Source organism: Aulostomus chinensis, chromosome 16 (assembly GCF_037954235.1).
Source record: "Aulostomus chinensis isolate RoL2024-O1b breed Wild chromosome 16, RoL_Achi_v1.0, whole genome shotgun sequence".
In the NCBI taxonomy this organism is placed as follows: Eukaryota; Metazoa; Chordata; class Actinopteri; order Syngnathiformes; family Aulostomidae; genus Aulostomus; species Aulostomus chinensis.
In genome coordinates this window covers 26,229,219-26,246,105 of record NC_141335.1, presented here as the reverse complement: position 1 = coordinate 26,246,105, position 16,887 = coordinate 26,229,219, and the positions used below count along the sequence as shown (strand labels likewise).

Here is a 16,887-nt window from a genome sequence, read left to right as displayed (position 1 = left end):
AGGAATATGAAATGTCCGGAAAACTGCCGCTAATGTTTATATCCTGCTATGACAGTGGTGGCCTCCAGGATCCAGGATCAACAGCTGGATTCAGGTCACCTCAAGTGGTCGTCACCTGATCCCTGTAATATGACCTTTCACTCCGCCACACTTCCCTTCCACGTTCCTCCGTTCGTCTTTGAGATATCCCGAATAGTCACCGTAGTCACAGGTGTCTCCACATCTGGAGATGTTTGGCCTGACTACCTGGAACAAGCTTCAATTTACCTTCAAAAAGCTCTACAAATCCCCCCTCCTGCCTCAGAGGAAGGACTGAAGAACCTCTCTGTGCGTGACGGGAGCAAGATCCCCGTGCATGCTGCTCGAAATACAAACCAACGTTGGTAAAATGATCTCAGTTTTGAAAATGTAGAGAAAAATATCAATAATAATACTTACATAATAAGTATCATAATCAACCAGTTGAGCTGCTTGCCTTCCAGATCATAGTATCAGTCATTTTAGCGAGATCATCAGCTGGACTCTGTCAAAGGAAGGCAAACACTATTAATATCTACAATTAAAATGCCCGCACAAAATTAGTCTGGCTCATCCAGAATTGAAACGCTGGCGCCGTGCCTGGACCGTTCTCGCTTTGTGTTCATCTGGATGGTGATCAATTACCAATTTTTTCAAGGTTTTGTCACATTTATTGTCACACAGTCTAGTGCTGCGTACACAGAGTTGAGATGTTGACATTTTTATTCCTCAGACTCCAGCTTGTAACACTCATATTAAACAAAGAGAACGAGATCGAAAAAAAAATGAGAAATTATACAAATAAATTACACGAGAAACACATGGACACCGTCGGTGCTGGGTGAATAGTAATGAGGGAGACATGGAGCATTAAACACACTGGAACTGTAATTTTTTTTACAACTGAAGTCGGATGATTTTCCTCCTGGCAGGTAAGAACTGCTCGGCTGCTGTCTCAGCTTGTTCATCGGATGTTGAGTTCTGCAGAAACGGAGGAACTTGTTCCCACAACTTTGCTGGAGACAGCGAGTGCATCTGCCCCCCAGGTATTTTCCAGCTGAACACAGATGTTGGTAGGAATGCTTAACTTTTATAATGGGTTGTATGAGCCAAGCCTGGCCTTTGCTTTTTGTCATTTTACTGCCGTTACTCCGTCATGGAGGCTATACACTCCTGCCGCTGGACCCTGGCCGTCAGTCCTTCCAGTGAATCCGTCTCAAAGTAGTTTTTCGATATTTTCTTTAATGTCAATATTTCAACTTTATTCTCAGCATTCAAAATGAAAGATCTTCCTCTTCTCATTTGTTTCTGTTTGCCACACAGCCCTGCTAGCTCCACAGACATGGAGCAGTGTCTTTAGTAAAACGAATGCCAAACTTGTTTTTATGACTGCGTTAGAACGTGCACTGGTCTTAGGTGATGCTACACCAATGTCCTCTATGGATGTTACCCATTTTCATTTGGAATATAAGTTTGTACTGTTAACAAGCACAACAATCTCTGCTTCTGTGTAAAACCATTAGAAAGCACAGTCAACCTCCACTGCTTCCTGCCGGTTGTGCTCCGCTGCTGAAATCCCTCCCTGGGTTTAGAGCTGCGGCTGCGGTGGATCAAACATGTAAATCATCAGGGAAGAAAACACTGGCAATGAAATCACAATCCATGATGTGTGCCAGACACAGGAAGGCAGGAGGACGGTGAACACGGCAGAGCACCGCACATCAGTCACTTCTTTGATCCCACCTCTGAGCCGCTACCATGGCGATGACTGCTCCTCATCTGTGAACCAATGTGTGTCAAATCCTAGTGACCCTGAGGGGGCTTTCCTCTGTGGGGGGCTTGCAAATACGTCTGGATGTGTTTGTCAACATAGGTCCTCTCCCAAACTCCTCCCCTCCACTGTGCTGATGGGCCGCGTCAGCACAGTTCAGAGTGGGATTGTTTACCAGGTGGGTTCTCTGTCCATCAGAGATCCGTTCTCAAGAGGAGGCGTTTCCCCCTGTGGATCATGTTCTTTACACACTAACTCGTGCACTGATGCCTTCCCCTGATGATCGTCCCTCCCGTGGGATACTTAATCTCATCGGCCTGCAGCAACAACACACACACCAAACATGAGTCAAACCTCATCCTCACCCAGGCTGGAACGTCGGCTGTTGTCTTGTCTTATTGAAGCTATTGTTCCCTACCCAGAGGTGGAACTTCATTACATACAGGAACATTCTATTCTAGCTCAGCAAAATAAAGTAATTTCATTATAATCATGCAAGCTATTTTAAAAAGGTATTTCCTTTTTAAAATACACTGTGATATTCATACAACCAAAAACATTGTAAGTGATTACAGTAATAATTTCATTTTGTCTGCGCACGTTGCTGTCGTTTGGACAACATAATGACAAATATCAATGACCCAGCCAGAAACGTGTTTGTTCCCAGAATGTTCTAAGAACATCTCCTGGGGGTGTACTGACATCTTCTTGTGACGTTCTTGGAACATTCCTGGATGTCAGGATTCTGTTCTTTAAAGGGGAGAGATTTTATTTTGCAAACTTTCAAGGAACCGGTCAGAATAGGAACCCTCTAGGTCAGGGGTGTCAAACTGGTCCAGTCAGGGCCGTGTGGCTGCAGGTTTTCATTCCAACCCAGCAAAAGCAACACCTGATTTTAATTAAACCAGCTAAGCTGCGTCCTCACAGCTCATTTGTTGGATCAGATGTTGCTTTTGCTCGGTTGGAATGAAAACCTGCAGCCACACAGCCCTTTACTGGACCAGTTTGACACCCCTGCTCTTGGTCTTCTAAAGGTTCCTGTAAAGTGTCGACGGGTTCTGTGAGTCTGGACACTCAGGGAACATAGAGAGCTGGAGGATGGTTTCCTCGCCAGGATCGAGGGTCGCGAGACTGATGACTCTGCCTGGAGAGGCTGTAAAGCCCCTTCAGACAAATTTAGATTTGTGATCTTGACATGCAGAACATTGTTAACCAAACCAAGATATTTCCAAACCATCCTTAATATTCTCTAGTGGTTCAGGAAGTTTGTCTCCTTTGGGAGAACCTTTACAGAATGTTCCCGAGGGTCCCTAGAGCATCACCCCCATGACCGCCATGCACACCCCTCAGTGAAAGGAAGACACAAAGCAGCAGAGGTCAAATAAGAGCGAAAGGGAGCCTGCATAGAAGCTCCCCCTGATCAAGCTCAGTGGGACCCTGTGGGGTTGTGTTATGCAAACAACTTGAATTTCTCACCAGAATTCACTGGTATCCTTTTAGCCTTGCAAATATTTCCTTCCCAGTTCAACATTTGCAAAGCAAATTTTGAAGATATTTTGTGGACCTGCAGTGTTTGCCATTAACAGTCTTCTTTCCTGCTGTACGTTCCATCACACACGCCTGTCACCCACTGGCGAGCAGCAAACTGGGAGGAGAGTTCAGCGGGAACGACCTACATGTGTGTCCTTGAGCAGCAGCCTCGATTAAAGCCTCCTTCAAAGATGTCGACCCATAACACAAACATTTAACCCTCCAGCACTTACAAGTTCAACAAAGAACAAACATATCAAACATGTATTTTGCGTTTTGAAGTGAAACGTCATTTTGAAGTTTCAGGTACTCACTAATAGGAGTCTTGAGCTCACTAAGACTTTTTTTTTTTCCCCTCCTGCATCGCTCACGTCTTTGTGAGTCCAGACTGCAGGAAGAGCCAGCCATGTATGTATAGCTGGAAGCTAACGGAGACCGACGGCTAACAACAACTAAACTGTGCAAAATCTTATGTACTTACAAACTCTCCAGGTCATCTTCTTAATCCAGCCGGATGATCAGCAATCCACAAACCCTGTGATTGGAGATAGAAACTAACTAAACTAAACTAAGTTCTGGTTCAGCACGACTATGAATGAGCTTGCGTGAGTTGGCTCAGCTGAATGTGCTAGCTGCTCACCTCCACGCTCATTCATAGTCGTGCTGAACCAGGAGTGTTGTAGTTAGTTTGATTTTAGCTCCAAAAGTGTTGATTACTAAACATGGATACAGATGACGGTTTTATTAAAGCACATTTGTGGACAGTTTTGCCGTTTTGTGGGTGTAGCTGTTGTTAGCTGTCTGTTGCCGTTAGCTTCAAGCTAAGAAGTAAAACAGAAGGGGATAAACATCTGTGTGGCTAAAGACACCTATTTCTGAGCACTTAAAAGGCAAAATACTCTTTTGGGGCTAAAATAACAGTCCTGCAGCGGTGACGTGGTCTTCTGAAATGGTGATCTTGTCTTCAGGTCTGACGGGCCGGTTTTGTGAGATGAGCATTGATGAGTGTGAGGAAAAGCCATGTGGAGTCCTGAGTGTTTGTGAAGACACCCTGAATGGCTACAACTGCTTCTGTGCTCCTGGATTTATTGGTAAGTGAAAAGTCTTCCTGAAGTTAAGGTGTTGGTTAAAGTATGGCTTCAGTCACAGAGGTAACATTGTTCCTTCAATGTTTTGTAGGAGAAAACTGTGAGACCGAAGTGGATGAATGTCTGAGCCAGCCTTGTAGGAATGGGGGCTCCTGCCTTGATGAGCTCAACTCATTCACCTGCCACTGTCCTGACGGAGTCACAGGTATTTAGCAGTGACTACGTGATGATGAAGGATGAGTGCTGTGACATGAAGGTCTCACCTCTCTGGCTGTTAATGCTGCAGTTGCTGCATGCAGAAGAAAAGGCTTGTTGCCTGTAGTTGGACTGCAGAAATGATATCAAACTCCACATTCACTGTGTCTGCGTAGGACAAGTTACCAGCCACAACAGCATGACTCACCTGTGTGTGTGTGTGTGTGTGTGTGTGTGTGTGTGTGTGTGTGTGTGTGTGTGTGTGTGTGTGTGTGTGTTTGTACGTGCTGCATGGCGAGGACAAACATTAAACCACACAGAGGACATTTTAACTGGTCCTCACAACCTCAAAGTGCCCTTTGATGGTCCAAACTCAGTTTCAGGGTCAGGTTAGTGCTGGGCTCAGCTTAGATTTAGGGTCAGGTTAGTTTTAGGCAGGATGCTTAGGGTTGACCCCAGGGCTTTCAGAGTATAATCCCAGCACAAGATGGCCTCTAGTACTTTAGCAGCACTACCCTTGTACTTTATGTTACTGCCTGTACGCAAAGATGTAGTTCAGGCTGTCATCTGTTTGGTTTCAAGATTTTTGTTACAGTCACAGAGGAACCACTGAAACCCCCTCAGGGCTTTATTTTTTCTACATGAAGGAAATCACTCAGGCAGGTGATGAGCTCCTTTATCTTCATGTGTAGTGTAAGAAGTTTGAGGTCCATGGTAATGTAGCAGGTTTATGGAAAGGCGAACATGTTTCAATTGTGATTGTTTCATTTAATTGATGAAATCTCTGTGTATTAAGAACAGTTTATGTCGCGTTATTAGTTTTCTGGCATTAGCTCTGCAGTGTTCTGCTTGTAATATTGTGTTTGTGAATTTTAAAAGATTAATTTTATTATGATGGAATTTCCTGGTTAATTACCAGGAAAAGGCTGCAGTATTCATTGAATCATAAAATACACAAGTGAATTAGTCACATTTTTGGGGTTTTTGTCATTGATTGCTCATGGATGTCCCTCAATATTGAATTTAGAATGTAATATACTGTATGTCTTGAGGCTGACACCAGAAATAACGCAACAGAGTCATTAAAATCAGGTCGGGCTATCCCTCTGGGAGCATGAATATTCTCAGCAATTTGCATTAAATTCCCTTATTAAATTATACTTTAGTGCAAGTAAAAAATTGGAATGTTTCTGGCACTGGAGGAAAAGTCAAGGTGGTTCGAAAGACGTCAGTAGTCATCCTTGGAGACCACGAATCTCCACGGTGAAATTCAAAGTAATCCAGCCGCTACTTTTCAATCCAAAAATGCTGTTTGACCTTCCCAGACTGGAACAGGTTCATCCGCAAAATCACCAGTAAGTTACAAGTTACCCGTAAAATTTCAATATCTATGCCAATAATGAAATAGAGAACGTGAGCACTGATTACTATTTTGTACCAAATTATAATTACCAGATTTCATGGTTCCCCCATTACGCTGTATTTCCTGTCACTAATGAGCAGAATAATCTCATAATGACATAAGGTGGAGGTCACTGCAGCTTCTCTTGATAAAAGTGTTGAATAATCTCTACCATGTGCAGTTCTGTCATCACTGTTAAAAACGAACATGTAACGATCAGTCGACTGAAACAAACCTCCTAATGAGGAGACTTTGGAGCAGGAACCTTTTCAGCCAGTGACCAGCGTGAGACCCTCTGACCAGGGGGTGCATCACCTGTGCTGTTAGCTTGCACGAGCTACACCTGAGACCCCAGTAATTCCCCCAGCATTTATTTAAGTTGTTGATGCTAACATTAGCCTGGTGGGAACCTCGTATCAGGAGGGTAGCTCCTGTAGTACTGTATGTAGTAATGTAGCTCCTGCAGTGATGTATGTAGTGTTCCCTGCTCCTGTAGTACTGTATGTAGTGTTCCCTGCTCCTGTAGTACTGTATGTGGTGTTCCCTGCTCCTGTATTACTGTATGTAGTGTTCCTGCTTCTGTAGTACTGTATGTAGTGTCCCTGCTCCTGTAGTACTCTATGTAGTGTTCCTGCTCATGTAGTACTGTATGCAGTATTCCTGCTTCTGTAGTACTGTATGTAGTGTCCCTGCTCCTGTAGTACTGTATGTAGTGTTCCTGCTCCTGTACTACTGTATGTAGTAATGTAGCTCCTGCAGTGATGTATGTAGTGTTCCTGCTCCTGTTGTACTGTATGTAGTGTTCCTGCTCCTGTTGTACTGTATGTAGTGTTCCCTGCTCCTGTATTACTGTATGTAGTATTCCTGCTTCTGTGGTACTGTATGTAGTGTTCCTGCTCCTGTAGTACTGTATGTAGTAATGTAGCTCCTGTAGTACTGCATGTAGTGCTCCTGCTCCTGTAGTACTGTATGTAGTGTCCCTGCTCCTGTAGTACTGTATGTAGTGCTCCTGCTCCTGTAGTACTGTATGTAGTGTTCCTGCTCCTGTAGTACTGTATGTAGTAATACAGCTCCTGTAGTACTGCATGTAGTGCTCCTGCAGTACTGTATGTAGTGTCCTTGCTCCTGTAGTACTGTATGTAGTGTTCCTGCTCCTGTAGTATTCTATGTAGTAATGTTGCTCCTGTAGTACTGCATGTAGTAATGTAGCTCCTGTAGTACTCTATGTAGTATTCCTGCTCCTGTAGTGTTGTATGTCCTGTAGTGTTGTATTCCTCCTACTGTAGTACTGTATGTAGTGTTCCTGCTACTGTAGTACTGTATGTAGTGTTCCTGCTCCTGTAGTACTGTATGTAGTGTTCCTGCTACTGTAGTACTGTATGTAGTGTTCCTGCTCCTGTAGTACTGTATGTAGTGTTCCTGCTCCTGTAGTACTGTATGTAGTGTTCCTGCTCCTGTACTGTATGTAGTGTTCCTGCTCCTATAGTGTTGTATGTAGTGTTCCTGCTCCTGTAGTGTTGTATGTAGTATTCCTGCTCCTATAGTGTTGTATGTAGTGTTCCTGCTCCTGTAGTACTCTATGTAGTAATTTAGCTCCTGATTGACTCCTTCACATTCAACCCATTCAAGAACAGGACGAGGCAGGGGTGGCGGTCTTTGTTCAAAGAGACAGTCTTGCCGTCCCTCCACCTGATTGGTCATCAGTTGTCAAATGTTTGCCAATGATTGGCTGAAGTATCTCAGGCCCTTTGTAGTCCATTTATGGCACTAAGCGGTGGGCTGATGGCGCTGTCAAGCCGTGCATTCAGAGCGTGTTCAAGCTCATCTGGTATTTAAAGGGCGAGTAGTCAGAGCGCAAACATGGCGCTAAGAGGCCATCGGTGGACGCCTGAGTATTCATAGGTGTGTTTCAGGTGTGACATCACTCGAACCAGTCAGAGAGAAACAGACCTTCTTGTGCACCAGGTGAAGATGCTAAGCACGTCTTGTGCTTATTTACGGGAACAGCAGGAATCCAAGGAAGCTATGGGAGGTGGAGCAGGTCTGGAGGAGGTGGGGTCCATGTCTCCAGGTTCTCAGGCATCAGTGCTGCTCCTCTGCTGGTCTGATTGCTGAGTCTCTAACATCTCGTCCCTCATGACTCCACTGATCAGAGACCAGCCTCTTCTGGGTCCATGGATCAAATGTCTCCTGCTGCTCCTCAACATGGAGGCCTTGGGAGGCCCAGGCCAGCCTCAGGAACACGCTGGAGCGTTTTGTGTCATCATCTCTGTGACTTGCTATGTTATGAAAAACAGTTCTTATTCCTCCAGTGTGCAGCAGGAACAAGGGGAGCTCAGTGTGTCTGCTCCTACCTTCTAGGCCAAGCGTTGGGCCGTGTCCTGGCCACCTGGGAGGCAATTAAGTTATAAAGCATGTTCTGTTCTTTACAGGGTTATAAGAGCAGCATAAATAGTACATAGTAATTACATGGCTTGGTGCTATAATTCAGGACGTGCTCTCTCTTTGGCATCCTTGACTTTATATCAGCCTCATCTCAAGCTTAAACTGTGGAATACACATTTTCTAGGTTTGGATTTTAAGAGGATAAACATAAGACAATTGATGCACAAACAATTTCTCCTATAGAAATCAATGTATTCTTATTTTCAAGGAATACGGTTGTGTAATACTGAAGGATACGGAAACTGTATTAGTCTTGAAAATGTCCAGATGTGGGTGAGCCCTGACTGTGTTAAATGTCATCATCTCAGGCGACTACTGTGAAGTCAACATCGATGAGTGTCTGTCGTCTCCCTGCCTGCACGACGCCACATGTGTTGACCTTGATCATGGCTACAAATGTGTGTGCGCACTGGGCTTTACGGGTAAGTGAATGCACATTATGCATTTGTGTGAGAAGGATACTCAAATTTTTCATATTAAAGACATTTGTTTTGTGTAATTTTTCAAGGATTTCAGCAAAATGTTGTCCACTCTTCATGGCACACAGCTGGGTAAAGCATGGGAGATGCTTCAAGTCTGGAAGCCTTCAAGACCTAAATAGTCTAAAGATCTCTTGTGAACCGGATCAATCTGACAGAGACTGGAAGGCTCTGACTTATTTTTGAAAAGCATTCTATTTAACTGTGTTTTTAACCAATGACTTAACACATTTAGTAGCCATCACTGGATCTCCAGTGGGTTTTTGGTACAATCTTCAGAACTCCAAATCTCAAAACTGGAAGGCTGAGTGATCTCCCGTCTCTACGATGACTTCATCCTTTGCGTTGCTGCTTTTTCTTTGGTTTCGTGACTCATTTTGGTCACTCAGTTCCAATTGGCCTGTTAGCTGAGCTACTGGAGATGGAAAACCTTATGATACTTGAATGGTCACAACTCACAGAGGCCTTTCAAAAATAATTATAACACAGTGATATGTAATATAGTAGAGATAATACAGCAGGCAAAATATAGCCGGTATCCTGCAGGTGGTATAAAACAGCAGGTGTAATACAAAAGGTTTCATAAAGCAGTTATTATACAGATGTTATAATACAGCAGGTATAGTACACCATGTTTTCAGCAGGTGTAATACAGCAGGTGTAATAAAGCAATTACAATACAGCAGGTGTTACACAGAAGGTATTATACAGTAGGTGTAATACAGCAATTATAATACAGCAGGTGCAATACAGCAGGTGTAATAAAGCAATTATAATACAGCAGGTGTTACATAGCAGGTGTAATAAAGCAATTATTATACAGCAGGTGTAATAAAGCAATTATTATACAGCAGGTGTAATAAAGCAATTATAATACAGCAGGTGTTACATAGCAGGTGTAATACAGCAGGTGTTATACAGCAGAGGTGAAACAGCAGGTGCAATACAGCAGGTGTAATTAAGCATTATAATACAGCAGGTGTGATACAGCAGGTGTGATACAGCAGGTGTAATACAGCAGGTGTTATACAGCAGGTATAATAAAGCTATTATACAGCAGGTGTAATACAGCAGGTGTAATAAAGCACTTATAATACAGCAGGTGCAATAAAGCAGGTGTTGTACAGCAGGTGTAATAAAGCAATTATGATACAGCAGGTGTTATACAGCAGGTGCAATACAGCAGGTGTTGTACAGCAGGTGTAATAAAGCAATTATTATACAGCAGGTGTTATACAGCAGGTGCAATAGAGCAGGTGTTATACAGCAGGTGTTATACAGCAGGTGCAATACCGCAGGTGTAATAAAGCAATTATAATACAGCAGGTGCAATACAGCAGGTGTTATACAGCAATTATCATACAAAAGGTGCAATGCAGCAGGTGCAATAAAGCAATTATAATACAGCAGGTGTTATACAGCAGGTGCAATACAGCAGGTGTTATAAAGCAATTATAATACAGCAGGTGCAATACAGCAGGTGCAATACAGCAGGTGTTATACAGCAATTATCATACAAAAGGTGCAATACAGCAGGTGCAATAAAGCAATTATAATACAGCAGGTGCAATACAGCAGGTGCAATACAGCAGGTGTTATACAGCAATTATCATACAAAAGGTGCAATACAGCAGGTGCAATACAGCAGGTGTTATACAGCAGGTATAATAAAGCTATTATACAGCAGGTGTAATACAGCAGGTGTAATAAAGCACTTATAATACAGCAGGTGCAATAAAGCAGGTGTTGTACAGCAGGTGTAATAAAGCAATTATGATACAGCAGGTGTTATACAGCAGGTGCAATACAGCAGGTGTTATACAGCAGGTGTAATAAAGCAGGTGTTGTACAGCAGGTGTAATAAAGCAATTATTATACAGCAGGTGTTATACAGCAGGTGCAATAGAGCAGGTGTTATACAGCAGGTGTTATACAGCAGGTGCAATACCGCAGGTGTAATAAAGCAATTATAATACAGCAGGTGCAATACAGCAGGTGCAATACAGCAGGTGTTATACAGCAATTATCATACAAAAGGTGCAATACAGCAGGTGCAATAAAGCAATTATAATACAGCAGGTGCAATACAGCAGGTGCAATACAGCAGGTGTTATACAGCAATTATCATACAAAAGGTGCAATACAGCAGGTGCAATACAGCAGGTGTTATACAGCAGGTATAATAAAGCTATTATACAGCAGGTGTAATACAGCAGGTGTAATAAAGCACTTATAATACAGCAGGTGCAATAAAGCAGGTGTTGTACAGCAGGTGTAATAAAGCAATTATGATACAGCAGGTGTTATACAGCAGGTGCAATACAGCAGGTGTTGTACAGCAGGTGTAATAAAGCAATTATTATACAGCAGGTGTTATACAGCAGGTGCAATAGAGCAGGTGTTATACAGCAGGTGTTATACAGCAGGTGCAATACCGCAGGTGTAATAAAGCAATTATAATACAGCAGGTGCACTACAGCAGGTGCAATACAGCAGGTGTTATACAGCAATTATCATACAAATGTGCAATACAGCAGGTGCAATAAAGCAATTATAATACAGCAGGTGTTATACAGCAGGTGCAATACAGCAGGTGTTATAAAGCAATTATAATACAGCAGGTGCAATACAGCAGGTGCAATACAGCAGGTGTTATACAGCAATTATCATACAAAAGGTGCAATACAGCAGGTGCAATAAAGCAATTATAATACAGCAGGTGCAATACAGCAGGTGCAATACAGCAGGTGTTATACAGCAATTATCATACAAAAGGTGCAATACAGCAGGTGCAATACAGCAATTATAATACAGCAGGTATTGTATGGCAGTTGTAATAAAGCAATTATAATACAGCAGGTGCAATACAGCAGGTGTTATACAGCAGGTGCAATAGAGCAGGTGTTGTATGGCAGGTGTAATAAAGCAATTATAATACAGCAGGTGTTATACAGCAGGTGCAATAGAGCAGGTGTTGTATGGCAGGTGTAATAAAGCAATTATAATACAGCAGGTGTTATACAGCAGGTGCAATACCGCAGGTGTAATAAAGCAATTATAATACAGCAGGTGCAATACAGCAGGTGTTATACAGCAATTATCATACAAAAGGTGCAATACAGCAGGTGTAATACAGCAGGTGCAATAGAGCAGGTGTTGTATGGCAGGTGTAATAAAGCAATTATAATACAGCAGGTGTTATACAGCAGGTGCAATACAGCAGGTGTTATACAGCAGGTGCAATAGAGCAGGTGTTGTATGGCAGGTGTAATAAAGCAATTATAATACAGCAGGTGCAATACAACAGGTGCAATTCAGCAATAATTATACAGCAGGTGTTATACAGCAGGTGTTATACAGCAGGTGCAATACAGCAGGTGTTATACAGCAGGTGTTATACAGCAGGTGCAATACAGCAGGTGTAATGAAGCAATTATAATACAGCAGGTGTTATACAGCAGGTGTTATACAGCAGGTGTTATACAGCAGGTGTTATACAGCAGGTGCAATACAGCAGGTGTAATGAAGCAATTATAATACAGCAGGTGTTATACAGCAGGTGTTATACAGCAGGTGTTATACAGCAGGTGTTATACAGCAGGTGCAATACAGCAGGTGTAATGAAGCAATTATAATACAGCAGGTGTCATACAGCAGGTGTTATACAGCAGGTGTTATACAGCAGGTGCAATACAGCAGGTGTAATGAAGCAATTATAATACAGCAGGTGTTATACAGCAGGTGCAATACAGCAGGTGTAATAAAGCAATTATAATACAGCAGGTGTTATACAGCATGCATTAGTTTCAGCTTCGTTCATGTGCAGGAGTACCGATGTTATGTCGTTGTCCTCAAAGGAAACAGCTGTGTGATGGGAAGCCAGAGCGCCAGATGTTAGAAGTGAGGCTGGCAGGTAAAGGGACATATCTGCTTTAGATGAGTGGACTAATTAGTGGCTAAAAGAGGTGTTTGTCTTGGTACTCTCACCACAGCAGCATTTCCTCTGCTTCCTGCCGCTGCATTGCGCCAATTCTCTAGCCATCATCTAAGGCAGGTGAGACACTGGCTGGACATCAGTGTCTCATGCAACTTCAAAATAACTGAACTATTTGCTGAACAATACCAACACTGCAACTCTCCGAGCTGAATCTCTCCATCACAAAACTGCTGGTTTCTCTCTTTTAAAAAAAATCTAATGTTGATGAGAACTTTCCGGAATGCTCAGATATTTCCTATAAAATATTGCCTGTTGTGATAATGTTATTTGCTGTGTCACAGCATGCCGTTACGCCGTAGGAAAGCCTCTCAGGTCTCCAGTCCTCTGTGTGTTCTTTGCAAAAGACACAGACCCAATTATTTCAGGTTCATGTTGTTTCTAAAATATATTAAATTCATATCTGAAGTCAGACAGAAGACATTTGTGCATTCATTAACAACGGTACATGCTGTCCTCGCTGGAGCGAGAAGCCCGCTTGGTTTTTCTGACATCGTTTACAGTCCATGCTGTATTTTTCTGTATGGTTTAAACATTGATTGGTTTTTAACAATTCAATATTTATGTCTCTGACCCACTATAGCATATTTATCAATTTGTGTTCTTCTCTGTCAAAGGCGGCGAGTGTGAACTTCACATTGATGAGTGTGCTTCATCTCCCTGCAAGAATGGAGCCACTTGCATTGACCAGCCTGGTAATTACTTCTGCCAATGTGTGGCTCCATTTAAAGGTAATGAGCACTGAGGGAACGGGAACAAAAAGCAAGTTAATTAACTTCACTTACTGTTATTTTCTCCTGTCTGAACTCACTTTACATGTCTCAACTAAATTCAGCACATCTTCATTTGCTTCCTGTATTTAAAGAAGAAGGAAACTTGAGTCTCTTGTAGGATATTTTCTTTGGAAGGTTATATTCACTGAAGAGCTGGTATCACTCCACAGCAGTATCACTGCATCCCAGTGAACGGTTGAAAGAAGCTTGGATGATTTAGCCACCAGACAGGGAGCCTTACAATGACACGTTTCCTCTAATTTTGTAAAAGAAGAGGTGACGGAGTGTCGGCTGGTAATTGTAGCGAAAATAGATCCAAAGTTGACACAGAATAGTTTGACATATCATCTTTCCCAGTAACATGCATAATGTTAGTTAGTAAGTACGCACCCCAGTGTCACTGCTGGGCAGCTGCATGCTTTTCATCAGCTGTTTTACATCAACAAGAGCAATGTCAGAACTGAAAACTAATAATTTGGTCTTTGGGTTAGGGTCACATGCTTTAATGCTTTGCTTATGTTTTAATATTCATGTACCGTCAGGACACATTCAGTCCCTGAAACTGAATCTGTAAAACTGCAAGTTGTTGGATACAACACAGAGGGGCAGCATGGCTCAGAGGTAGAGAGGCCGTCTAGCAACCAAAGGGTCACTGGTTCGATCCCCACTTCCCCCGGTGACCATGTCCAAGTATCCTTGAGCAAGATACTGAACCCCTAATTGCTCCTGATGACCCTGGGATGGACTGGTCCATCCATGGTCCAGGGTGAACTCCGCCTACCAATGTCAGGTGGGATAGGCTCCACCCCCCCGTGTGACCCTTAACAGATCAGTGGTATACAATGGATGGATGGATGGATACAACACAGCTGTGTTTCCTAACCTTTTATTCACTTTCATAGAATGACAAACCAGAGTGACCCTGTTAATCAGTAGAGGAGCAAGAGAGGACGTCACATTGACTCACCTTCATTTTCTGGAGACTTGGCCAGACATTTCTGCCTATTACTGCTTAATACATCTTTAATAGCCTCCAGAGTGTTTGATTTACTGCATCTCTGTGAGCTTAATTAATCACCAGCAAATATTTTGGTTATTTAAGCTTATCGCTGTGGTCATTTATGAAAGTGCTGCATAGGGAACCAAGTGTCCTTTCAGATATTACAGTGTATTTAAATGAGAGAGTGAGCCTGCAGTCGCTTTCACTTTGTGTTTGTCTTTCTGTTGACTGCTTTATCTCTTTTTCTAGGGTCTATCTAAGGAAACCATTAATACAGGCTTAATTTGAAAAGTCCCCAAGTCTACAATTCATCTCTATTTCTTCAGATTCCCGCCTGCTTGATGGTCCTCTGTGTGTTCTGTCTTTCCTTTCAGGTCAAAATTGTGAGTTCTTACCCTGTGAGGCCAGTAATCCCTGCGAGAACAGAGCAGTGTGTGTGGAGGAGATGGATCAGGACCATTACCCTTCGGGTTTCCGCTGTCGCTGTCAGCGAGGTTTCACTGGCCCCCGCTGTGAAATCAATGTGGATGAGTGCAGCTCCAACCCCTGCGTTCATGGCTTCTGCTATGATGGTAAGAAATAACCCATCCTGCCAACATGCTAAAAAACAGGCACTCCAGACAGAAGTGCACGTGCAAACACACACACACACACACATGCGCGCGCGCACACACACACACATACACACACATGTCAGAATTCATTTTGCTGACATGCACTGAAGACAGTCCTCAGTGTGGTCACCAGTGGCGCCAATAAAGCTGTTGTATGAAGGTATTCCATCGGGTCTCAGCTTGATCAGACCCCAACATAAACTCAAGAGCACCTGCAGAGCTCGTACCCCCACCAAGGTGAAATGATGTCATCAGATCGACCAAACCCAATGGAATAGATGCTAGATTTCACCATGGCTCTGCTCAGAACATAATGGGCTCCTCCTCGGCCCATGTGACCCGCATCCAGCATGTCTGCTTAAAATCATGCCTCATAGTTTTTATGGTGGCAGACAAACAACCAAACGGCGCCGATGACTTTACCTCTTCAGAGGAGGGTAGTAGACACTAGCAGGCCTCTTCCAAGGTGATACGACATCATCAGATTCAGATCCCGATCATGATCAATTCAAAAGGTGAATAGATTTTTCTTCCTCCTAAATTATATCATCCTGCCAATTGTCATCAAAATGTATCTCTCTCTTGTACCAATGTTCTTTTCATGGCCTCGTGCATCAACAGTCCAGTGGTGGGGTTGCAGCTGTGTCTCTGGCTGTGCTCTCCTTCACTGGGCTGCAGCAGACCTCCAGCCAGCTGTCTTAACTAACCTTGAGTGCAGCCAGTTCACGTCAGGTTAGCGGCGCCGGCCTCTAGGAGCTGCTGGCCGGGCCTCAACAGCGGCAGCAGCCAGCCACCAGGGAGAGCACTGCATACCCACAGTGGCTGGGATGAGTAATGCTGCTGCCACCCAGGACCTAAAGCATTTAATGAGAGTAATAGCAGCTACACACACCAAGACAGAGTGACAGCATAGATTACGTGGTAAATCTTTGGGATAATGAAGAATCCTGGGACCCTGACTGGGGAAGTAATAAATTCCTGTAAGAAGTGCAATTACCTCTGTCACTGGCTACCTGTACACTGGTGTTGTGCTGCAGGAACAGGATGATGCATCCCTCATCATTAATAATTAAAGACAGGAAGACATAGATTATCAGTTGGAGGGGATCCTAAATCTCGAATTAAGAAATTGGCACATTTGTAACATCTGAATAAAGAATGGCTCTGAAATAGGCATCCTTTCCCAGCTGTAGTCCTTTTCACCTCATCCCATGTGTTGCAAGTGTTTTGCAGGCGCTGAAACAAATGACAGCGCTTCCAGGCTTTCATTGAGAGAGAGTGGGTTAAACATAGGGGTGGACTAGAGGGAGAAAATAAGCGTTCAATGGCCAGACAGGTTCATTTAAAGATTGTTAAAGGTTCAGACTGTTGCACAGGGATCAGATCTGTCACAATAGGCTCGGCTGTTACAGTACACTGCCTTTTTTAATAGTTATGTCTGTTAAAAAGGAAATGGAAATTATAGCGGATGCTTGTGCTTTAGATGAATAATCAGCACTTACCTGAGTGGAGCTGTGGTACAGTAGCACTACCTGCTGAAAGCATTCATGTGGCACGCAAGCGGCTGTAACTCACCTG

General features: G+C 43.3%; 1 protein-coding gene across 1 annotated transcript in view; it reads left to right on the top strand.

The window, feature by feature from the left end:
* eys (EGF-like photoreceptor maintenance factor) overlaps positions 1-16,887 on the top strand; it is a 186,283-nt gene that overhangs the window by 70,426 nt on the left and 98,970 nt on the right. The window contains exons 18-23 of the mRNA XM_086179793.1: positions 951-1,064; positions 4,288-4,410; positions 4,499-4,612; positions 8,758-8,871; positions 13,540-13,653; positions 15,070-15,267. Of these exons, the coding sequence (XP_086035919.1) occupies positions 951-1,064; positions 4,288-4,410; positions 4,499-4,612; positions 8,758-8,871; positions 13,540-13,653; positions 15,070-15,267 (777 nt within the window). The remainder of the gene's footprint in view (positions 1-950; positions 1,065-4,287; positions 4,411-4,498; positions 4,613-8,757; positions 8,872-13,539; positions 13,654-15,069; positions 15,268-16,887) is intronic.